The sequence below is a fragment of the Hemicordylus capensis genome, chromosome 1, assembly GCF_027244095.1.
Source record: "Hemicordylus capensis ecotype Gifberg chromosome 1, rHemCap1.1.pri, whole genome shotgun sequence".
Taxonomy (NCBI): Eukaryota; Metazoa; Chordata; class Lepidosauria; order Squamata; family Cordylidae; genus Hemicordylus; species Hemicordylus capensis.
In genome coordinates, this window is record NC_069657.1 from 411,557,539 (window position 1) to 411,583,475 (window position 25,937).

Here is a 25,937-nt window from a genome sequence, read left to right on the forward strand (position 1 = left end):
GACCCATGCGGGTGCACACATCATGCATGCGCACAGGCCATTTCTGATACAACGCTGACCGCAGCAGCGCCGCGCCAGCATTTTTGGCAACAGTACCAGCAGGGGGAAAGCGGTGGGGGGGGGGAACGGGCACCCTCCCTGCTCCTTAAAACACACCCCGCTGAACCGTCCGAACGGTTTGTGCACATCATTAGTCACCACAGGAATGTGTGGAGTGCAACCTTGGGGTATCTGGACAACAAAGGTGTCATGGGGCACAATTCTGAAAAATTAACTTCAGTAACAGAAAGGATGCCAGTTAGAACTGAAAGGTATAATCAGAAACGGGAACAACACAAAGTAGATGAATACCTCCCGCCCCGCCAACTCAGCCCTTAACAGAAGAAGACAACTGCAGGGAGGATGTGGAGTTGAATCATGGCAAGGCTACAGTCATGTTTGTTTCATATGAGGCATTTACATGGGGCAGAATTTGCTGACCGGTATTGTGCCCGCCACTCTAATGCGGCCCACTTTGGTTCACCACATTAGAGCGCATGATGGAATCATGGCGTAACAATCTGGCTTCTATACAAAGTGAGCCAAAGTAACGAGGGAAGATTATCCTGCTTTAATCAGGAATCTCCATCCATGTTCAAAGCAATTTTTGTTTAAAGGAGCATTCCATTTAGAGTGGCAATTTGGTAGAAGTTAGTCTTTGCTATGATGCAATTATTTCGTGCTTTATTTCCCCCCCTCATATGGGTTTTGTATGGTTTGATGTTCTCATTAGTTACTCTGGATAACCAAAAACCATAAATATACATCAACTTCTATAAAAAACTGCCAAATGCCACTAAAATACGGCTTCAGACACACTTCTGTAGGATGTTCCCCCTCCCAAGCCTTCTTGCCACACAAAACCATGATGTCTAAACTCCCCATTACTCTTAGGTTCTGAGTAGTGAACAGTCCTGCTGCACAAGCAGCATGTGGTCTTTTGCTTCACCTTTGATTCAGTGCATCAAACCATAAGAGAAAACATGCAAAGGATTCACAAGAGGCTGTATCCTACCTTTTTGGCAGTGTTAACGTTCTGGCGGGCCTGAAAATCAAACACATTGTAATTTTAGGTAGGTGACATATATACTAATTACTTACAACCCCTATCCCACCCCACCCCAGACAAGTTTTAGACTATCAATAAGCTCTGATAGGATTGAATGAAACAAAGTTGCTTTTCAGAATTCTACACATTGCTAGTGTTTTAATGCATGTAAACCATATGCACTTGCAGTCATGAAGAGCTTGTAAAACCACAGCAAACTGAACAAGGAAAAAGAAGAGAAAGGAAAAAAACACACTGCACTCTCCACTCCCAGAATGAATATGGAAAGATTTCCTAAGCACGTTTTCAAAGGCAACCTCAAACTTGTAAGCCATTCTTTAGAACACAAAGTTGTTTGGCTGTTAGGAAAGAACTAGCAGGAAATTTAAAATCCCTGTTCCTATTACAAGTGCTTAATTATAAAAAGCATTTCCTGTGCAGCATTGCTTTTAATGGCCATGCCTTTCTTCACTGATAGAAAATAGTAATGTATGAATGCACCAAAACAGAAAGCATAAGCTCTTTGTTTGGATTGTTATAAGTACAAGAATCCCTCCCTCAATGTTTTGTGTTTCTTTAAAGAGGGTTTAAAAAAAATGTTTTATCTGCTGCTTATATCTGGTAGGTTCTTTAGTTTTTATAGTTCTCAGTTTTTAGCTTTTTATTAATAAATTTTAATTTTAAAATTTTAAAAAATTGTAATTGTAAATGTGGTTTTAACCAAGTATTTTAACTTGTTTAGCTTTATTAATCTTGTATTTTACGTTCGATCTATTCTGTTATTGTTGTGAGCTGCCCCAAGCAGTAGTGTACTGGAGGTGTGGGGTATAAATATTTCAAATATTTTTATTATTTATTTAATTATTTGTTCGGTTTTTAGACTGCCCTTACAGAATAGCTCAGGGCGGTTCATAAATACCATAAACCAGTTAAAATCAATCAATGATCAGGAATAAAAATTTTAAAATACAATAAAACAGCTAAAAATAAAACAATTCAAAACCTTATAAAAACCCAATACATTGAAAACCCTTTAAAACATTTTAAAAATCCTGGAAGGCCAGGCCAAATGAACAAAATAATAATTTTAAAAAACCAATCTATTAACATTATTTCAGTAGCAAAGGAGAGCCTGATTAAGAGTTTGGAGCAGTGTTTGCTCCCATTGGGCATGGGGGGGGGAGGGAAGGTTCATGCTCATATTTTGAAGAAGCTATTCAAATCCTGCTTCGAAAACTGTAATCAGATGACTAAAACGGGCCTCCTGGGGAAGCTGCAAATCCTTTGAAAAATGCCAGATATATGGACACGACAAACATAACAAACAGATGTTCAGAAGCAGTAACTTAAGCCATGGCTTCAGGTGAAACAGGAACTTCACAGAGGAGATCAGAGCTAAAAGGTGCTTCTGTATGCTCCTAAGCTACTGGACCAAGTTTTCAACAGAAGTTTACTTGAAGATATTCTGTTTCTGGTTTGGAAACAGTACAGGATTTAGTTTTAGTTTTTTGCCATGTAGTAATACCGTTTATTACAAGTTTTTTGTACTGTATGCAGATCAGTTACACAACTTCACCCTATACAAATCAAATAAATGATTTCTACCTGTACAGGCAATCAAGGCAATTAACAAAATAAACATTACAAAGAAACAATAATAATTGAAATCATCAAAATAAAAGTAACATCAAAACAGACCAACTTCTGGATCTATTAAAAAACCCCAACAACATGTAAATAAAGACAAAGCCCCACTGTAACTAAAACAGTGACTCATCCAAAGGAGCAAACACATTATAAAGTTTTTCTTATATTATTTTCAAGAATTTTTCTCTTCCATATTAGGTATTTGCCCCTGTAGTTTAAACACACATTTTTGCAATGCCATTCAGCATACCTACAGTTGCACCATAGGAACATAGGAAGCTGCCATATACTGAGTCAGACCAGTGGTCTATCTAGCTCAGTAATGTCTTCACAGACTGACAGCGGCTTCTCCAAGGTTGCAGGCAGGAATCTCTTTCAGCCCTATCTTGGAGATGCCAGGGAGGGAACTTGGAACCTTCTGCTCTTCTCAGAGTGGCTCCATCCCCTGAGGGAAATATCTTACAGTGCTCACACTTCTAGTCTCCCTGTCATATGCAACCAGGGTGGACCCTGCTTAGCTAAGGGGACAAGTCATGCTTGCTACCACAAGACCAGCTCTCCTTTCCCACCATAGTGATTCACTATTATTCCAGCTAGGCATTTCATAGGATTTGTTATATTAATAAGTTGTACCAAACACTTTTGGGAATGGGCTTTACATTACTATATGGATAAATTGTGTTAACTATGCTCTCATGAAGAGAAAGAATCCCCCAGCCCGCACTGCACTTCTTCCAGACACTGGTCTTTACATTTAAGGGAAGGGTTTCTAAACAAAACAAATTAAAGCATATAGCTTTTAAAATTGTGCACATCAGTATCTACTAACCAAGCGGCAAAGATCCATTTTGCTATGCATTTTTGTATTTTTGAGCATAACTAACAATTTTTTTACGTCTAAGAGGGATTAACGTTTCTAACCAGCCAATATAATAAAGTTGTCATAAACAGCTGCAACATATTGGTTACAGTGCAGGAATTCATTTTGGTATAAAGCTTTTTAAATGCATAGTTTTAGAAACAAAACAGTTTGATGGCAGGTGTGACCTTTAACCTCTTCAGACTTGAAGGACTTCATCATTTTGTGCAGTATGGAATATGCTTAAAAGCACAGAAGAAGCAGAAGGGGGAATGCCGGGATACCAAGACAAGTTTAGGCATACATTCAAGGGCTTAAAAGTACCCAGTGAGGTTCCTCCCATCTGCCACTTTTTGTCTCTGAATATGCCATACCACAAACTGCTTTGGAGACTCCCCTGCATTTTCAAAAGTGGTGCTTTGAACTGGCATGAAGCCTTGCTGAGGGATGGCCAGGGTTTTTTTGTTTTTTTTAAACAAAGTGTTATGTTGCAATTCTTTGGATTCTGGCCTCTTGTTTCCAGAAAGATGTTGTAAATTATTTTTAAATGCTACCTATAAAGTCAGTTACTAACAAATAAATATATAAAGTGCAGAGACTGGCTTGAAGCTTAATCACCAAAGAACTGCATTTGATTTGGTAAGTGGTAAAGTTTCATTTTTTGGTTTGGCTTAACGAACCAGGCTTTTTCCTACAAGACTGCATGTGATGGATAAAGCTCAATGTGCGATTAGTCAACCAACATCACTTTCAGAATGGTTAAGAAGACTGCTCTGGAAAACACACTGTAGTCATCTGTAGGATGGAGTAGGAAAAAGGAAATATTATTATTTTGGAAAGCAACCATTACTTGATCAACCTGGAATCTGTTGAAAGCAAGGTCACTATTTCAACATGTGTATGCAAATGAATCTACTGTTTGTGTGTGGTAGACATTCTTCCGCACACTGATGGAAAATGGGAAGCAGAAAGCCCACTAGGCCAGCTAGAATCCCATCCCCAGGTTACCTACCGTGCTGAAGAAAATAAGGGCCCATGGCAGCATGTGAAAAAGTCCCAGAGATCAAACCTTTCAAACATGGTTTGTAAAACAATGGATCAGAGCAGATGCTAAAACTCACTTTTACATGTAATGGAGGCTTTATGCCTTGAGCTGAGTGGGAAATGTCAGGACTTGATGGTGAATATTCTAAATTACATAGTATTTTCCAGTGGACATGAGGACTTGCTGTTCTTTACCATATTCTTCATCACAATAAGCCTGTTGGGAAGGGTGTGAGGACATTACTATTTCCTGAAATTATTATTTATTCCCATTTGCAGATGGTTAAATGGACTCATGCAGGATAGTTGATGTTGTAACTCATACTGACCTGGAAATGGAATTCTGTTCACTCAATATCCACTGACCACTCTGTATTAGCCGTATCTAACAAAGCTATGAAGTGGCCTAAAAATCAGCAGACCCGACAGCAAGGAAACTGGGACTGTACGCAGGGGTGCCCTTCCCCCTAGATTTCCGGGTCCTGTTTCCCACAGGCCTTGGGTTCCCAAATGATGTTTGCAAATGTCCCAGGGTGGGGTGGGGGCCACCGCTGCCCCTTGCCACCCCGGGCGGCTGAACGTGGGTTGTGCAGCTGTGCAAGTGCTGTGTTGATTACCCAATCTGCTCCAGGCATGGTGGGGCCGGGCTGGGCCAGGCAAGAAGGCTGCTAAGCCACAGCAGCTTCTGTCCGGCCATAGCACTTCGTGCAACTGCACACATGTGACAGCACCGCTGCTCCAGGCAGCCCACGCAAGTGGTGCAACTTGTGAGTGAGGAGAGCGAGGCAGGCTTTATATGAAATACCGGCCAGTAGGAAGTATAGAAAGGCACAGGGGGGAATCCATGCATATTGCATTCATTTTTCTTTACCCTCAATGAAAAGCTCTTTGAAACGTAACACAAATAAGTCAAAGTTGTCATAACCACCTCTTAAGTACTTTTCACTGCCAGAGATGTCTTCAATTTGAACTTGTCACTCTAGTCTTTTAAATTACCTTTCAAAGTTGCTGTTTTTATGTGCCTGCTTCTGTTCTCCTAGATTTACCAGCAACTGATAATAGCTGCTAGAAACCCAGAGAGTACTCAAATGAAATGTGAAGCAATGATTGTAGTAGCCCAGTCCAGATGAAAGTATGGATTTGGTTGCATTCTTTTGAAGGCTCTTTTCTTTTGTTGAATTTTTTTTTTAAACCAACCCAGATTGCTTTTATCCTGAGATCTTATTACTGTCTCATCACAGCATACCCTGGTAACAATCTGAATTTTTTACCTAAGCATTTTCTTAGAGATTGATGGTTAAACTACTTTCCTTCTCTTCCCCCTAAAACTGAAGCTAAATGTTTCAGCTGTTTTCTCTAAATCTAAATAGGACTACATCACCAAAGTACACTGTTGCAAACTCTTGGCAATCTTTGAACACTAAAACCATTAACCTCTAGCATGGAAGTCAAAGGGATTAAACAGTAAGTGGATGCAATCTTGCTCAGGGTTTGAGTTCCAGAATAAATGGAATTTGTCAGAAATCACTCATAGGGCAGTAATATACAGAGTTTTAATATAAATTACCTTTCCATTAATTAATTATAAAAAATATTGGGTGGGCATTATTTTCCTGACTGTCATCTACTTAAATTTTCTGGGAATATCTTTGTGTAAGGAAATGAGAATGTACATCATTGGATAAAAAATGAAGAATGCCATGCAATGCAATTTTAGCCAAGACTGCATAATGCCATGAATACACAGGCTGTAATACTGATACATGCAGTGGTTTTTGTACTTATGAATTTACTGGAGAATAAAACACTTCTGCTGACTTCACAGGAAGTGTACACTGGCCAGCAGTGCCTCTTCAGGATTCCAAATGGGTTTTCCTGATCCCTGCACCTGGAGCCTTCCACATGCAAAGCTTGTGTTCTACCCACCAAGCTACAGCCCCATCTCCAGGTATCATCTGCAGCCATGGTTTGCTTTAAGTATACTTTGTTACCACAGTTATCAATCTGGAGTCTGAACTTCCAAAGCATGGTTCAGAATTGCTTGGCTGCTTTCATTCGCCATTTTCTCAGCACTCCAGTAGATGAATGGGCCTCCATAGTTTGATCCCATGCCAACAAAAGCTCACCACAACATATCTGAACAGGCTCATGGGGTTTGCATATCTTACCAGCTCATGAACTGATCACATCATGTCCCATAGAGAAGACTTAGAGGATCAGGTTCACATATAGTTGCTACTTCGGCTCAAGCATCCAATGCAAGGTTGCAAATCTCAGCAGGCTCTTATGCTGCTTATCTAGCCTATTTTCAGCTTTAAAAATTCAACACAACTGGAAGCTGCTTGAAGCTGGATTTATGCACACAAGGCACAGTGGATCTGGTACATGGGATGAGGTTTTCTAGTACCATAGTCAATAATACTGATGAAAGGTTTTGCCCTCTGCATACTTTGAGCTGAAGCATGCCCTTAGCATTAGAACTGAGCCTCATTAACAAAGCAAAAGGGAAGGGAGGTTTGATAAAGGCATAAAGAGAAGCAGATATTTTGGGGGAAGGAAGGGGTGCTTGGTAAGGAAAGGCACAGTAGTCCAGAAAACACTTTGTGGAAGGAGTTGTGGGTTTTAAGAAAGGTTTTGGAGGAGGAAAGCAAATTAATGTAGGCTTCTAAAAGCATGGCACAAAAGATGACACAACAGTACAGAGAGAAGGGCTGAAAATAGGCTACAATCTTTTTAAAAAGTGTACACATATGGAATTGCACAAGATTTATTTCAAGCAGTCTGTTACAGGAACTCTGTCTCAACAAGATAAACTGCTGCTCAACTCTAAAAGTTTCTTGCCTCATCAGCTGTGCTAACTGTAGAATCAAACTCTTCCAAAAATATTTTTTTAATTAAAACCCAGCCTGCACAGTACAGTTACTTTGTACGCATATAAATAGCTCATTTGGATCACTTGTGAGCTATACTGTTTAAAATGAACAAGCATAGTCAGAACCCCATATATTGTGGGTTCCAGTCTTGAGAGAAGAACTGGTCTTGTGGTAGCAAGCATGACTTGTCTCCTTAGCTAAGCAGGGTCCACCTTGGTTGCATATGAATGGAAGACTAGAAGTGTAAGCACTGAAAGATATTCCCCTCAGGGGATTGAGCCACTCTGGGAAGAGCAGAAGGTTCCAAGTTCCCTCCCTGGCTTCTCCAAGATAGGGCTAAGAGAGATTCCTGCCTGCAACGTTGAAGAAGTCACTGCCAGTCTGTGAAGACAATACTGAGCTAGATTGACCAATGGCCTGACTTAGTATATGGCAGCTTCCTATGTTGCTATTGTTAGTGGTGAGCTTTATGAATCTGTTCAGATAGGCAAAGCAGTGTAATACAATGTGCGAGAATGTGTTACGTACAAACTATATTAGGGCAAAGTAGCTTCTGGAGGGGCAATTTTAGCAGAAGTAAATGTGCATGCAAGCTTAACTTTCCCCTAGCTTGGTAAAATGTATCTCTCTCCCTCCACCATTTCTCCACTAAAAATTATCCCGCTCTGCCCATAAGCTGCTTTGCCCCTGACACTTGTTCATGTAAAATGGTTTTCACCTTAAAAAAAGAAAAGAAAATTGCAACTTCTTTCCTCTCTGTCCAGCATCTGCTTTTCTGACTGCTAGCTGAGATGCATGTTTGTTATGCATGTTTGTTACACACATGTTTGTTATATCATGTTTGTTACATGATGCATGTTTGTTACACACACACATCTGGAAGCCCATGGGGGGAGAAGAATTGAAGGGGTACAAAGAAAAATGCATCACACAGCTATTTATCTTCTTCAAGTTGTTCCTGTCGAAAGCTGCTTTATTCAAAGAGGCATGGTAGTCAGGATTTTGTTATACATATTTGTGCACATAGTGTAGTTTGGTTCTAAAATTAGCTCCTGTCATGTTTCACCACCCCCCACTTCCAAGACACTAATGGGAAAATACAGTTTGGTGTACAAGTTTAAATATTCAAAGATAATTTTAAAAAGCTTATTATGAATCACAAACTGAGAACAGGCTGATATCTAATTTGAAGCAGACATTTTACTTCAAGGTATTTCACAAGCTAAAATCCTTATGTTTCTTCTCCATATCCCTTTCTATAACTGAAGCAAAATTAATATAGGTGTAATGGGACCCAAGTGATGACCAAGTGGCTCTCAAGAGCTTTTCTGGTTAAAAAAGGGGTTTCCATAAAATATTTTATCTGTCATCCCTTTCTCTTTTCATACAGCATGACAAGGTCAATGCTGAAAGAGAGCATCTCTGAGAGGAAACTCAAATGACTCAGCAAAACCCAAAATATATATTTATTAAAGCAAGAGGGGCATGAAGGATGCATTAAAAGTTTAATTTATGTTTAAGGCTAACCATGTAAAGCTTCTCATAAGTGCAAATGATTAAAGTCTACAACATTTTGGGAGTTGGATACTAGTCAAGCGTGTGTGTTTCCCCCACTACAGATAAAAGGATTTCCAAAAGGTATTCCATGTACTTATTGAAAACACCTTAAGCTCTTTATTAAGACACCATAGCTTCTAAGGTTGTAGAATGGCAATAGCTGTTATGGATCAGCAGAATTTGCTTTGCTTTGTCAAAGATTCAAAAAATGAATCTGATATTCTCCAGCTCTCCAGGAAAATCTCTCACTCAAAACACTTTGAACTCCAATTCTAAATACATTGCCCTTTTGGCCTAAGTCAATACATCTCTAAATAGTGCTTCTGTGTATCCACTGAGGGATTTTGCTGATGCCTAGGCTATTCAGATAAACAAGGTTGGTACATAGTTAGTAAAGTTATGACACATTTTTTTCTTCTGCTTTTGTTGCAGTTTCTTTCAGTTTTCCTACAGGTACAGGAGTCCAGCAGAATACAGTACTATTAAAACTTTTTATAAAAGCATGAGACCTGTACTCAGCCTCAAGCAGCATACCAAAAAATGTTCTTTATATCTCCAGGAAAGAGTTTGACTCACTGCTGACATGCCTGCTTATTAAAATTTCTTTAACTTGTTTAGACACCTACTTAATTTCCTGAGGAAAAAATTCTTTACCTCAACCTGGTGTCTTCATTAAGAGGAAAGCAAAGTAAAAAATTTGAGGCTGCATCCAAATAAAATGCCAGTAGTTCATTATTTCATGTGTGGCTGGGAGGGTGAGGGAGACTGAAATTAAATCAAGAAAGAGTAAAACTGGGTTAAAATTTAACATTGATGTATTAAAATGCATAGTAGTCCAAGTGTGAGACCCTGGGGACTAAAAAGCAGATTTATTTTCATTAGCTTAAATAAAAATAGGAGAACCATCATTAGTAGCCACAATAATTTACAGTTCTATCACATCCTTGAAACAGAATTAAATTTGACCCACAGAAGAATGTCTTATTGTAGTTTCACTCAAGTGAAGTTAGCTTCTCACAAGTATGGGGCAGGCATAAGAACATAAGAACAGCCCTGCTTAATCCGGCCCAAGGCCTATCCAGTCCAGCATCCTATTTCATACAGTAGCCCACTAGATACCTCTGAAAAGCCCACAGGCAAGAGATGAGGGCATGCCCTCTCTCTTGCTGTTGCTCCCCTGCAACTGGTATTGAGAGGCATTGTGCCTCTGAGGCTGGAGGTGGCCTATAGCCACCAGACTAGTAGCTATTGATAGACCTGTTCTTCATGAATTTGCTAAGCCCCTTTTAAAGCCATCCAAGCGAGTGGTCATCACCACATCCCATGGCAGAGAATTTCACAGATTGATTATGCACTATATAAATATCGACTTCCTTTTGTTGGTCCTAAATTTCCCAGCCTTCTGTTTCATGGGATCACCCTTGGTTCTAGTGTTGTGAGAGAGGGAGAAAAATTATCTCTGTCAACTCTCCCTACTCTATGCATAATTTTATATACCTCTATCATGTCTCCCCATAGTTGCCTCTTTTCCAAACTAAAAAGCCCTTGATGCTGTAGCCTTGCCTCATAAAGAAAGGTGCTCCAAGGCCCCTGATCATATTGGTCCAAGCACTTGGAACATTTCCCACAGATCTTTATTAATAAAACTTACAGTCTGGTGTCATCTGCATATCTGGCCACCTCACTGCTTACCTCAACTTCTAGATCATTATGAACAAGTTAAAGAGCACTGGTCCCAGTACCAGTACAGATCCCTGGGGGACTTGACTTCTTCCCTCCATTTAGAGAACTGTCCATTTATTCCCACCCTCTGTTTCCTGTCCTTCAACCAGTTAGCAGTCCACACATGAACCTGCCCCCTTTTCCCTTGACTGCAAAGTTTTTTCAAGAGTCTTTGATGAGGAACTTTGTCGAAAACTTTTTGAATGTCCAGATATACTATGTCAACTTGATTACCTTTATCCACACACCTGTTGGCACTCCCAAAGAACTCCAAAAGGTTCATGTGGCAAGATTTACCTTTGCGGAAGCCAAGCTGGTTCTCCTACAGCAGGGCCTGTTGTTCTATAAGCTTAACAATTTTATCCTTGAGAATGCTTTTGATCAATTTTCCTGCAACAGAAGTTAAGCTAATTGACCTGTAATTCCCCAGATCCCACCTGGATCCCTTTTTAAAAATTGGTGTTATATTGGCTACTTTCAGTCCTCGGTACAGAGCCTGACTGTAGGGGATAAGTTATATTATTTATTTATTTATTTACATATTTTTAGATCGCCCAAAACTTACATCTCTGGGTGGTTTACAACAAAATAAAAACAGAAAAGTAAAACATTAGTTAAAACAAAAATGAAAAATTTAAAACATTACAACAAAATAAAATTTAAAGAATATTTTAAAAGAGCATTAAAACCATCAAAACAATATTAATTAAAATCCTGGGTGAAGAGATGTGTTTTTAAAGACTTTTTAAAAGCTGTCAGAGATGGGGAGGCTCTTATTTCACTAGAGAGTGCATCCCAAAGCCTTGGGGCAGCAGTGGAAAAGGCCCGTCCTTGAATGGCCACCAGACGAGCCGGTGGCAAATGCAGACGAACCTCTCCAGCTGATCTCAATGGGCGGTGGGGTTCATAACGAAGAAGACATTCTCTTAAATACCCAGGGCACAAGTCATTTAGGGCTTTATAGATTATAACCAACACCTTGTATTCTGCCCAGATACATATTGGCAGCCAGTGTAGCTCCTTCAATACAGGAGTTATATGGTCTCTCCGAGATGACCCAGAGACCAACTGGCTGCCGCATTCTGGACCAACTGTAGTTTCTGGACTACATACAAAGGCAGCCCCACATACAGCACATTGCAGTAATCCACTCTGGAGGTTACCAGCAGATGTACCACTGTTTTGAGGCCGTTCACCTCAAGAAACGGACGCAGTTGGCATATCAGAAGGAACTTCTGGCCACCGCCTCAACCTGGGAGACCAGGGAAAGGCTCGGATCCAGAAGCACCCCTAGACTGCATACCTGTTCCTTCAGGGGAAGTGTGACCCCATCCAGAACAAGCAGATCAAAATCATCTCTCGAGTTCCGACCCAGCACATTGAGTACCTCCGTCTTATCTGGATTCAGCTTCAGTTTGTTATCCCTCATCCAGCCCATTATCATCTCCAGGCAGGCATTTAGGGAGGTTATACCCTCTCCCGATGATGCTGACATGGAGAAATAGATTTGGGTGTCATCAGCATACTGATAGCACCCTGCACCAAATCTCCTGATGATCTCTCCCAGCGGTTTCATGTAGATGTTAAACAACATTGGAGACAATATGGAGCCCTGGGGAACACCATTCAAAAGTTCAGATTTTGAAGAACAGCAGTCTCCAAGGGACACCATCTGGAACCCGCCCAAGAGATAGGAGCGGAACCATGACAAAGCAGTGCCTCCAACTCCCAACCCTGTCAGATGCTCCAGAAAGATACTATGGTCGATAGTATCGAAAGCCACCGAGAGGTCCAAAAGGACCAACAGAGTCATACTTCCTCTGTCAACTGCCAATTGGATATCATCCATCAGGCCAACCAAGGCAGTCTCCACCCCATAGCCAGTCCAAAAGCCAGTTTGAAATGGCACTAGATAATCAGTTTCCTCTAAGACTGTCTGGACCTGGGAGGCCACCACCCTCTCAATTACCTTGCCCAGCCAGGGAAGGTTGGAGACAGGCCTGTAGTTGCTCAACTCTGAAGGATCCAGGGTAGGCTTCTTCAGAAGCGGTCTAATAATTGCCTCCTTAAGACAAGGAGGCATCCTACCTTCCCTCAGAGATGCATTTATAATCTCTACCAGGCCTTCTACAACAACCCCCCTGCCAGATAATATAAGCCATGTTGGCCACACAGTTCCAATCAGCTTGTCCACATCCTCAGGAGTCACAAACTGGAACTGATCCAACCTAATCACACAAGAGGAGTCACTGGACACTTCCACATCAGACAATGAAGTAATTGTGGAGACTCAGTCTAAGTTGGCCCAAATATTAGAGTCCCCCCCCCCCGCAAAAAAAATTCATTAAACACATCACAGCAGGTAATCGATGGTTCCAGATTCTGATTCAAGGGAGGAGAGGCACTCACTAGCCCTCTCACAACCCTGAACAACTCCGCTGGACGTGAACTTGCGGATGCAATACGGACAGAAAAGAATCGCTTCTTTGCCACAGGTATGGCCTGAGCATAGGTCTTCAAATGAGCTCTAAGTTGCAATCTGTGGAATTCAAGCCGAGTCTTTCTCCACTTGTGCTCCAGTGATGTACCTTGCCGCTTCAGCCTCTGTAGTTCTTCTGTATACCAAGAGGCCAGTTTTGAAGCGGGTCGGAGAGGACGCTTAGGAGCAATCATGTCTACTACCCTGGTGAGTTTGCTGTTCCAATTCTCCACCAGAGCATCAACAGGATCACCAGCAGAGCCAACACTAAATCCCTCCAAGGCTTCTTGAAATCCTATTGGATCCAATAACGTTCTCGGGCAGATCATCCTAATAGGTCCCTCACCCCTGAGAAGGGGGGAAGTGATTGTGAGTCCAACCTTAACCAGATGGTGGTCCGTCCATGACAATGGGGAAATCACAGGATTCCCCACCCACAGAACACCACCCTGATCAGAGTGAAAGACCAAATCAAGTGTGTGACCAGCAATGTGTGTCGGCCCTGAGACCACTTGGGATAGGCCCATAGTCATCATGGCCGCTATGAACTCCTGAGCCGCCCTGGACAAATCAGTCCCAAAGTGAACTTTGAAGTCCCCCAACACCACAAGCCTGGGGGACTCCAACACCAAGTCCGAGACCAAGTCTGTCAGCTCAGTTAGGGACTCCGCTGAGCAGCGGGGCGATTGGTACACCAACAGAAGTCCCAGTCTATCCCTGGTCCCCAGACTTAAGTACACACATTCAATATGGTCCGACACTCTAACAGGGATCCTGGTAAGGGAAAGGTTATTCTTATAGACCACAGCCACTCCACCTCCCTGCCCACAGTCCCTCACCCACTCCTCAACAGAGTACCTTGGAGGAAGAAGCCGGGACCACACTGGGCCCCCAGCCTCTCACAGCCAGGTTTCTGCAATACATACCAGGTCAGCACCTTCATCCAGAATCAAATCATGGATGGTTTCTGATTTGTTCTGGTCTGACCTGGCATTACAAAGAAGCAATATTTTTGCAAAGAGGTCGGCAATTTCACATATGAATTCCTTAAGAACTCAAATGTGAAATTGCCGACCTCTCTCTCTTTTAGCTTCTCTGCAATCTCCACATCCTTCAATACCCATATCGGATCTCTTTTAGCTTCTTTGCAATCTCCATATCCTCCTTAATGAGCCCTTTTACTCTCTCACCATCTAACAGTCCAACCGCCTCCCTGGCAGGCTTCCTCCTTCTGATGTATTTAAAGAAATATTTGTTATTCCCCCTTGGTGCTTTTAACTAAATGTTGCCCAAACTCTCTTTTTGCCATCGTTATTGTCTCCTTGCATTTCTTTTGACAGAGTTTGTGTTTCTTTCTGTTCTCTTCAATTAGGCAGACCTTTCAATTTCTGAACAAAGTCTTCTCCCCCTTGACTTTGTCAGCCATGCTAGCAACCTCCCTGACTCGGTGGTACCTTTCTTCCTTTTTGGTATACATTTAAACTGGGCTTCTATAATTGTTGTTTTGGATAAAAGCCATTCATTGTGGAACAAAGTGACTCTCCTGATTTTCCCTTTGTTTTCTTTTCACCAAACTCCTCATTTTAGATAAGTTTCCTCTTCTGAAATTCAAAGTGTTTGTGTTAAGACTTCCTTGGTGATTCTCTCCTCACATGTATGCTGAATTTGATCACACTATGATCACGGTCCCCTGACACTGACATATTGCACCAGGCCCTGTATGCCACTCAAGATTAAGTCCAAAGTTGCCTTCTCTGGTTGGTTCCATGACCAGCTGTTCTAGGGCACAGTCATTCAGCAGCCTCTTTGTCCTTACCCAACTGAATTTACTGACTCTGTGTGTGGTAGCTGAAGTCACCCATTATTACAGCTCTCTTTGATGCCTCCCTGATTTTCTTCTGCAACTCCCAGTCACTGTCAGCATTTTAATGAGGAGGGCAATAGCATGTCCCTAGAAGCACACTTCCTTTCAGACCTTGTTTTGCCACCCCCAGTGTTTCCATGGAGGACTCCAGTCTTCCTCGGTTTTCTAGCTTATTAGATTCTATCGCTTCTTTAACATACAGTGCTACTCCACTCCCAATTCACCCCTCCCTGTCTTTTCTATAGAGTTTATATCAAAAAATAACCATGATTCACTGGTTCTCATTGTCCTACCATGTTTCTGTGATGCCCACTATACCTATGTTTCCGTTAGCAACTGAGCACTCTGATATGAGGAGGCCAGACGGACTCCATTTTGTGTGCAAACAAGCTTCTCACCCCCTACTTAGTTCTTTGCAGTTTAAAAGTTGACAGCTAAGGGCTTTATGATCAGAATTGCTTAAAGGATGTTACAAGAATAGCCATAACCAACATGTGGGTTGATGCAGTGTCTGGGAAAAAGGAGAAGTAGGCAGTTAGGCATTGCTACACAACCCCATGCCAGTTAGATATGATTGCATTAATGTGCTCTTTTGAACTTGCTTATATTAACACAAATATTTAGGGAGCATTAAGTAATGGTTGGGAGGGGGAAAGGAGGCAAGGCAGCTTATGTGTAAAATGCTGTAATCATTTAAAGAATGTATAAGAAACCCCCCTGAGGATGCGCTTTTACTTTGTGAAATTATTCCCAAAGTGCCACTGTAGCTATTCTATAAAATAAACTGGTTTTTGGTTTGAACCTCCACAAACTTGGTGTGTTAATTGGACTTGCACGCCAGGCAAGGGCCTGGCTTTCCGGCATAACAACTCCAGCTCACTACAAGAACAAATGGGAGAGGGTACTGAATGCTTCCAAAACCATCCCCCGTCCCCAACCATTTTTCTTTTAGCTGGGCTGCTTTCTGATCTCAAAAGTTCCATCAGGAGAAAAACAGATAGGAAAAGGGAATTTCTAGAAGGAAAGCCTGGTCAGGGGAAGAGTTCAGGACCCTTCTCACCACTCCATTGTATTTTTAAGCATGTATCTATCCTGATTTACACAGATTCATCAGCTATCAGAGCCAGACATACAATGTCCTGCTATTACAAGTAGTTTTGCCTCAAGGCAGATTCTTAAATAGGACAGCACCAGAGACAGAGTTCTTGATGTTGTGCTAGTATTTATTGCTAAATATGAGTTTTAAGGACTAGATAATTTTCATAGTACCACTGTGTTAGGTGTTTACTTTAGTAAAATGTAATTTATTCAAGGTGAAAAATTTCTTCTCACACATCTATGTGTACTTTAATACAGTGTTTGGGTATTTGAACTTTTGAAATAAATTTGAACTGGGTAATGTAGGTATAAATGTTGGTATTTGAACTGGGAAATGAATGTAGTTGCTTTTCAATTACAATTTTATAATATGCAAGTCACATTACTTTTAAATGAATCTATAGGCTTCTTTTTAAAGTGTCCCTTTGTCCTCCTTCCTTCACACATTTATTTTTGCCATTACTAGAGTCCCACAATGTACTTATCCATTCCTTCAATGATTTTTATTTGTTCCATTATTTAGCATTCAAAATTCTGACGGCCACAATCATATACGCAATGATTTCTGTATGAAATATTTATTGTGCGGGTTCGTCAGGGGGAAACGGACAAAATCAGCAGGGGATCAAATACTTATTTCCCTCACTGTATATGCATGTCTTCCATTAATCAAAATTACCTAATCTCGTGAAAAGTTTAAATTATATATTTTCTACTACTGACACAATCCGAGATTCAGCCTGTACATCTATCTGAGATGGGGCTATATCACTACTGTAAGAATAACTGAAGAGGGGGAGAATTATTTATTTATTGTTTAACTTATATACCGCCCAAACTTTCGTCTCTGGGCAGTTAACAATGACATAAAAACAATTAAAACAAATATTAAAAGGTTAAAAAAAGTTTAACAATTTAAAAACAGTATAAAATTAAAACCTACAAATTTAAAAAGCTGAAAAAGCTTGGGTGAAGAGATGGGTCTGCAGACCTTTTTAAAAAAATAGTCAGAGATGGGGAGGATCGCAGGGAGCGCATTCCACAATCTTGGGGCAGCAATCAAGAAGGCCCATCTCCGTGTGGCCATCAGACGAGCTGGCGGTAACTGGAGACGGATCTCCTCAAGTGACCTCAATGAGCAGTGGGGAACATAACGAAGAAGGCGTTCTCTTAGATACCCAGGACCTAAGCTGTTTAGGGCTTTGTAAGTTATAACTAGCACTTTGTATTCCGTCCAGAAACCAACTGGCAGCCAGTGTAGCTCCATCAGCGAGGGTGTAATGTGGTCTCTCTGAGATGACTCGGAGACCAACCTGGCTGCCACATTCTGAACCAAATGAAGTTTCCGGACTACGTACAAAGGCAGCCCCACGTAGAGCGCATTACAGAAGTCCAGTCTGGAGGTTACCGACAAATGTACCACCGTTTTGAGGTCACTGATCTCGAGAAACGGACGCAGCTGGCATATCAGCCGAAGCTGATAGAAAGCACCCCTGGCCACCGCCTTTACAATGGATGAGCTGTTTTCTTAGTCTAAAGAATAGTGCCTGGACGAGGTGATTCCCACTAGTCATCCCTTTCTGTAACTCCTGAAAATGTGTCCCAGAGGGTGCAGAGGGAGAGAGAATCAGTGAAAAAAACACCCCTGCCCTGCCACATGCATGAAATATTACTTGACATGTACAGCATTAGTCCAGATGTCAGTCAATGCCTAGATCACAGACTGACTATCTATCTATCTATCTATCTATCTATCTATCTATCTATCTATCTATCATTCCCTAAGGTGTACCCATGGCTAATCCCAGGTATGGCAGCTCTCGCAAGAATTTGCAAGCAGAAGCACCTGACTGGGCAGTGGGGATTCCATATGCAGATAGGGAAGAGGAGCCTGTGATGATTAAGTTCAGTTGGAATGCAACTGTTACTGGTTGGAAGATGTTCTTGATTGTAGAGGAGAGGGATAGATAGATAGAGGGCAGGGGTCTGCGAAGAGAGGGGTCGTGAGGGAGGAAAGAGCCCCTTCAGGAGAAGGACGCTGCTGTTGTGTGAATTAGATGAGGAAACAAGATGAACAAGATCTGTTAACTCAGGAAGCGAGAGAGAAAGAAAAAGAAAAAGGGAGGGAAAGAAAGACAGAGGAGAAGAGCAATTGGAGGAGAAAGAGAGAAAAAGAAGGGAGGGGAAGAGTGAAAGAAGGAAGAGCGAGGGATGGGCCCAAGCCTGTCAGCACCTGAGGGGAACGAGTGGCCATGGCAGCGGCGGCAAGGAAGGGCCCAATCAACCACAGGTGCTGTTTGGGGCTACTGAGGGCATTGGCAGGAGGCACGCAAGGGACAGGCCCGGGCCTGTTTGGGGCCTGAAGGTAATGAGCGGCCACGGCAGTGGCAGCAGCGAGGAAAGGCCTGGTCTGCTGTTGCTGCTGCTCCTGTGGGGAGGAGCGGGGCTCGGGTGAGGAGGTCTCTAGGATTAAGGGGCTGTAGCATGGCCAACAGCCCACCAGCAACAATGCACCCGCATCCAAGAGGGATGAGGGGATGGAGTAAAAGGGATGGAAGAGTGACCAAGATAGGTGAGGGGAATGGAAGCAACAGGATGGAGGAGGAGCAGGAGGAGGAGTGCGGTGGCTCAGGTGAAGGTGGAGAGATCTCTGAGATGAGGGGGGCTGTGGCAGGGGGTGAGGAGAGCAGTCAAGTACTAGCACACAGATGCTCTACGCGGGTTAAGCTAGTTCTTAATATAGCACTATCTATGTACATGTCATTTTACAGAGAATGAGGGCGGGGGGGGAATCGCTGCCCCAAGAGGCTTACAATCTAGACACAAGGGGGAAAGGTTTGGCTTGTTGCTTATCACTTTGATCATGTAGCCCAGGAGAGATACATAATAAATCACATAATAAAATAAATTTAATTGTGGAAACAGCTAGATTATCAGTCTATTGTTCATCACGTTTTACAGCTCTCCTGTTTTTCCAAATAAACTCAACATTTTCTGGAAGGCATTAAGTTGATTTTCTTCTTTTCTATGGGTTGGAATAAACACATGGCTGTTACTTTCTGTGATATCAAAAGACCATAAGCAGAGTCATCAGTTGGAGGCAAGTATACAAATGTTTGAAGTATGCAAGTCCACTTTTCATAAAGAAGCTTCAGAAAAATAAATGTCCAGCACATGTGCACATATTCAAGACTGCTGAAGAGAAAGAAGTGCCTTGTTGAGTCTGATCTTTTTTCAGACTGTCTAGTGTCTTGTTTAGAACTGGAATCTTGTTGCTTGAGTGTTTGGAAAAAGGAAGCCATTCATCTATTGGACCAAAAGTTCTCAGTATTTTTGTCCTTAAATTACGATGCTCACTGCTCATATTCCGCGTACATTTTAGCACTTTTAAATCTAGCTTGTGTATAATTTGCTACAAGCTTTAAAATATTCTGAAATAGTACTTTGCATACTTAATTAACAGTGGGCCATGGCTCCAGTTATTTGGATAAGCAGGAGAGGCTTTTTTTGCTATTCTAGTTATATTAATTATCTCATCTGGACATCCCAGTTCAAAGGACTATCAGATCACTAGGTCTAAGTACTAACTATTCTGCCGTTTCTTGGAAGGTGAGGGATGCAGGGCATGGGAAATGAGTTTTCAAACACTTTGTTGCTACCATTTGCAAATGCCAGATTCTAAAGGTCACAAGACGTCAATACTCCAGGATTGTGGAGCAGAGGCCAAAGTAAGAATTTAAGAAGTCTCTTTTGAAATGCCAGTGAAATCTAGTTTTTAAAGAGGCAGAGAATTAATTAGAATGATTTCAAGACCTTAAATGCATTATTTAAATGTGCCCTCTTATTAAACTAAGCACATTTTTCCAGTTCACATATTGAGTTGCCAAACATAAAGTCTAAAAATATTTTTAGGTAGCCAGGTACATTCATATACAAAGTACAACAATGGGGCAGAAGTACAAACTATTTTGATGTGCAGCATATGCACACTAATAATCAACATGGGGTATTTAAAAACCATAAAGCCAGGATTTTTTAAAATCAAATTAATGTTGATTGTGAATAATTTATTAGAACAAAAGGCCAGGCAAGCTGAAGCCTATCAAACTTGGCTGATCTTCTGAGGCTCCAGAGAACTCACAGATAAGAAATCGGGGTACAAAATATGTCACCCTGAAGTCATTTAAGATACAGGAAAATATTTTTCTTCTTACGAGTTGCCAGCACAGAGAGCATTACTTTGCCTTAGCTGTTACTGCAGCAGCTAGGGTAAAATACTCTAAATTACTGTTTGCGAATATATGTGTGTATGCATCTTAAAAACCCAGAAGTAATGGTATAGAACTGGAGAGTATGAGTTTTCAGTATGTTTTTCTCCAATACATCAGATTTCCCAATATAACAAAGGAAGTTTTTATGTGGAATGCAAAAATCATGCCAAGAGAACCAACGGAATGATTTGCTACAACTTATAGTTGCTTTATTCAGGCAAAACCAACTGTACTTTGTAGCAACCTGGAAGTAGAAGCTTCTCATCTCAGAGCTTCATTGTAGTTAGTGCTCATAACAAATCATGACAGTGATTGTCTCAGAATCAAGCCACTGATCTACCAGATTCAGTTATCCAAATGAGGTAGCAAAATCTAATGTACACGTTGTGGTGTGAAACATGGGGGCCCTTATTGAAATCCACAACCCCACCAAGTCTTACCAACTTCAGCCAAATCATGGGACCCTGCAGTCTGCTAAAAACAGTAGCTAAGGAAACTAGCACAAAAATTAAGGGGGCTGGGCCGTTCTGGCCCCACAGTGTTTGAAATCCTAAAGCAATTAAACCAGATTAAAATTAAGGCTATATATTAAATGTCAGGCTAAAAAAAGAAGCTCTTTAAGTATCTCCTGAAGGCATGTTCCACAATCCAGGGGCAACCATTGAAACGGCCTGATCCCAAGTGGCCACCAGATGAACAGGTGGCACCCGAAGAAGGACCTCTCCCAATGATCTTAATGAGTGGTGGGGATCTTGTAGGGTTAGGCACATACAATTTAGGAACCTTAGCACTGTGTAGCACTGCAACGTATGCTATCCATGATATCCTCCCAGTCTTAGTGCTCTTTCACATACTCACATCACTCAGAGTGGCAGAAACATCTGAACCAATTACATTGAAAGGCATTGCATTTAAGGCAGTGCTAGAATTACAGAGGAACTAGAGGCCTACCCTATTTAGCTATTGTTTTTAAAAATGCTATAGCAGGGCCAAAAATGGGACAGGGGAGGAGTCAAGGAGTGGGGCTTGTGAATATCATAAAGGGCCTCCCTATCTGTTCCCTCATAGTTCAAGCAGCAATAAGGCGACACTGGGTGATATGAGGGTAGTTGTGGTATATACTAGTGATGACTTTTCAACAAGCAATACATTTCACAGTGTGAGCCAGTTTGCACTGACATTTTACATTCGTTTTGTACTGCTGGTGAACGCATGTTAACATCCTTCTGACACAGTAGTGCACAACAGTGATAAATACTGCATTAAAAGCTGGTTAAGGCAATGCACTGCCTTCTGCAATAGGTGGCGTGACCTTTTCTCCCCTTACTAGAATGCCCTTAGTTCAAAGTGAGAAGCAAGAAGAGTAGTTACATTGACAGCTACATACAGTATAGTGCAGATCCTGTTCACAAAGAAATTAATAAGTTAATAGATTAGAAATTACACCAACTAAATACAGCTTTTAAAAAAGTCAAAGATTCTCAAGTTTGTATCTTAAGTGACTCTTGTGCGAATGAAAGTTGCTTCATTCATGGGGATGGGATTCATGCCCATTTCCCCTTACTGGTACAGTGAGTCATCTGCACCACATAGAGTTTTGTTCTGGAAGATCATCATTATACACTAAATGATTTTTGGAGGGTGCAGGGGCTGCTGTAGTAAGGAAGTTCACTCATGCAACCTTCTCTCCTCTTGGAATATAGGAAGCTGCCCTATATTGAGTCAGACTATTGTTCATCTAGCTCAATACTATCTACACTGACTGGCAGCAGCTCTTCAAGGCTTCTTCCTGGAGATGCCAGGATTGAAACTAGGACCTTCTGCATGCAAAGCAGATGCTCTGCCATTGAGTGAGGGCCCATCTTCTACTTGTGCTCCTTAAGAGACAACCCGCATTTATCATTATTCACATTTTCACTAACTTGAAAAGTTATATCTTTTTTTAAGAAAAGATAACACGCTCAGAAGTAAAGTCTGACTCTTTTGCACAGTCAGACTTGTTTTTAGAAGGAGACCAAACATTCATATATTGATGACATTTCACTGAAATGTTTCAATTCAAGTTCATTAGAATTTTCATAATTCAAATCTGAACATGATGCCAAGCCCCACTCAACTGAAAAATAGAACACAAGCATTGCTGCCCCTTTTGACAATCAATATACAGTGAGAATCAACATTTCATTCTTTTAATGTTAGGTCATTGACAAAAGTTAAGCTCTACAGTCTTGAAAAACATGCCATAACCTGCTGTGCTGAATTGGTTATTTGCCAAGTCTAAAAATTTTAGTTAAATTTTAGTTAACTTCTCCTGTAAATAGAGAGGTTTTTCTTCTTTCAGTATCCAATTAAAGTTAACAATGTGGGCATATACAGTAATGAATGCTGATTTCATTATACACTAAATTTAATAAATGTGTCATATGAAAATGGGAAGACACCTGCATTTAATATTACATTTTCAGAACATGCACACTGTGGCACTGATGACTTCCAGCTAAGGCTGTTTCACATATGATGTTTTCTGGACTGACTTCTCAACATTTATATTCATGATAAAATAGATGCTTGCATATTCACACACAGCGCTGTATACATTATGTTTTTAATTGAGATTATTTCTACATAGAAAAGTATGTGAAACAGTCCTCAATATAACAGGGAAAGCTAACCTCCCAAAATTATTGTAGTGCATCATCAACTCAGAATTCACACACAAAAAATAAATTATTCATGGAGCGATACATACATTAATTAAAAGAGGACAATGCAAAGCAAGTTGCTCTAGATTAATATACCAGTAATCTCACCAGTTCAGAAAAGTTGAGATTGAGCTTCATGCTAAAGAGAGAAAGGGATCTGGGTTTAGAGAAGTAGAAGGAAATGGTAAAGGGTGAAGGACTCCAGCCTAATGTACAAGAACAAAGCTTGTGCAAGTACTAAGGTGGAATGGCCAGATCAGGGTCTGACTGGCAGGTAGTTGGCCTGGCTGAGCAGAGGGCAGAGACTGGTGCCAGGGAGTAATGTGTACTGATGGGGTGGACACCTGGAAAGTTTTAGGCAAGTAGAACAGAGCTTAAGGTTCACCACTTAGAGGACTCTATGCACTCTGTGCATTTTCCTACTCATTCCATAAGCGCTCCTGTGGATCACAATGTAACCAGGAGAAGAGCCCCAAGAAAATCTTGCTGGTGACCTAAAAGTACCAGACGCAGCTGGGCAATAGATGGTTAGGCTTGGTTTAGAAAGGGATTGACTTAGCATAGAATAATCAACAGACACTAAGCATTTCTATTTATTTTAAACAACAGCTTTAGGGCACATGCTGAGCTCCCTAAAGTATGTGGAACCAGATATCACTTTCAAAAGTCTTTTCTTGCAAGTCCAAATGCTACTAAAATGCTGAGTTAATACACACCGGTCTCCGGAGAGACCAGCTTTGCAAACACTGCTTTAAGTACATTTTGTTTGGCTCGGATGCAGGTGCTGGCACATGAAAATCGTGTGCAACAATGCAGATACCAAGAGATCAAGTAAAAGGCTTCTATGTGGGAGAGGTTGCTAATCCAGCTTCAGAACAGCAATTTTCACGACATTTTTGATATTTTGGCTGAAGCAAGAACTGCTAACTAACCCAGAATACTAGTTTTGACTCTCATTTATGGAACATAGCATGCATAGACACAGCAATCACAGCTTGTTTGCCTTGGTCACATGTCCAGCTTCTTTATCTTCAGCCAAACTATGCAAAGTTATATACAGCATGTGAAAGTGATTCGTCAGTTTTTGTCCAATTCTCAAACACTGTGTGATTTGGGCATTCTACGGTAAAAATTAATGTTCAATATGTGTCTCTTGTAAGTTACAAAATATTAGCAGAGATTATAACAGAAAATGGCAATATTTAAAGTAAAGCAATATTTGAAATAGAAAGAATGAACTGAATAAAAAATTGGAACCTGATTAATGTAATTTATTCCAAGAGCAGAAAAAATCTCAATGATCTTCTATATATTTCTCCTAGACGTACCCGTTGCTAATTCCATGTGTGGCAACTCTCACGAGAGCAGCTCCCTGGGGGATAGCAATGGGGAGACAATGGCAGCGGTGGCGGGTCAGGCCAGCCATGTTGGTAACAGGAGGTGGTGGGCCGGCCTGGCCCGGCCACCAAGAGGAGATAGTGGCAGGCTAGCCTGGCTCAGCCGCCGAGAGCAGGAGGCAGCGGCCTGGCCACCAGGAATTGGCAGGTGGGAGGGAGGTGGTGGCGGGCCGAATGGCCCACCAGGCAGAAAGCACCAGGTGGGGCGTGGGGGGGGGGGGGGAGAAGTGGGCCAGCAGAGGTGCAAATGCTCTGTGCCCAGCCCAGCTAGTTTAATTTAATATGCGAAGTAAATTGTTAACTTCTGGTGACATTTTCAAACTGAAAGCATTTTAAAAACTGAGAACATCTAGTATTATTGCCCAACCAATACAAAGCAAAGGTTCATATATAAACATTAAAGGAATGTGAAAATACTGCAATACTGTACTAACATAGTCAGACAGGGTATTTTATGACAATGAAAGACAATCTCTGCCACTTTGAACCAGTTTCATCATGTCCTTAAGTTGTACTGGTTCCCATTATTCCTCTGTATAGAGATAAGTCCCAACATGGTTAGTCAGCCAGGACAACTCGGAACTACATACACTATTCATCCATGTACTATGTCAGGTAAATATTTATTTATTTATTTATTGTTGCATTTCTATACCGCCTTTCGTTAAAAGACAACCCCAAGGCAGTTTACAAAAGTTAAATACAATAAAAAGACAATAAACACATCAAGCTAAAAAATATAAAAACATAAAAAACAGGCATAAAAACAATACAAGTAAAAACACACAGAAGCAGCAATAAAACTATTATGTAAAAGCCTGGGTAAAAAGCCAAGTTTTAACAAGCTTTCTAAAAGCCGTGATGGAGTCCGAGGAGCGAATGAACACTGGGAGAGCATTCCAAAGTCTGGGAGCAGCAACAGAGAAGGCCCTGTCCCGAGTGCACGACAGCCAGGCCTCTCTCATTGTCGGCACTCAGGGCCCCCTCAGATGTCCTCGTCAGGCGGGCAGCAACCCTCGGGAGCAGGCGGTCCCTCAAATACCCTGGGCCCAAACCGTTAAGGGCTTTAAAGGTCAAAACCAGCACCTTGAATTGGACCCGGAAACGAACCGGCAGCCAGGGCAACTCTTTCAGAATGGGAGTGATGTGCTCCCAACGGGCAGCTCCGGATAGCACCCTCGCTGCCGCGTTTTGCACTAGCTGCAGTTTCCGAATATTCTTCAAGGGCAGCCCCACGTAGAGCGTGTTACAGTAATCCAGCCGCGACGTGACTAAGGCGTGGGTAACCGTGGCCAGATCTGCCTTCTCGAGAAAGGGACGCAGCTGGAGCACTAGCT

At 41.6% G+C, this 25,937-nt stretch overlaps 1 protein-coding gene across 5 annotated transcripts in view; it reads right to left on the reverse strand.

The window, feature by feature from the left end:
* DISP1 (dispatched RND transporter family member 1) overlaps nt 1–25,937 on the reverse strand; it is a 128,024-nt gene that overhangs the window by 26,620 nt on the left and 75,467 nt on the right. For all 5 annotated transcript variants that reach the window (XM_053308420.1, XM_053308390.1, XM_053308414.1 and 2 more), the window contains one exon: nt 1,055–1,084. Coding sequence is in view for 4 of the 5 variants with exons in the window: in XM_053308390.1 (XP_053164365.1) it covers nt 1,055–1,084 (30 nt within the window). In the remaining variant the exon portion in view is untranslated. The remainder of the gene's footprint in view (nt 1–1,054; nt 1,085–25,937) is intronic.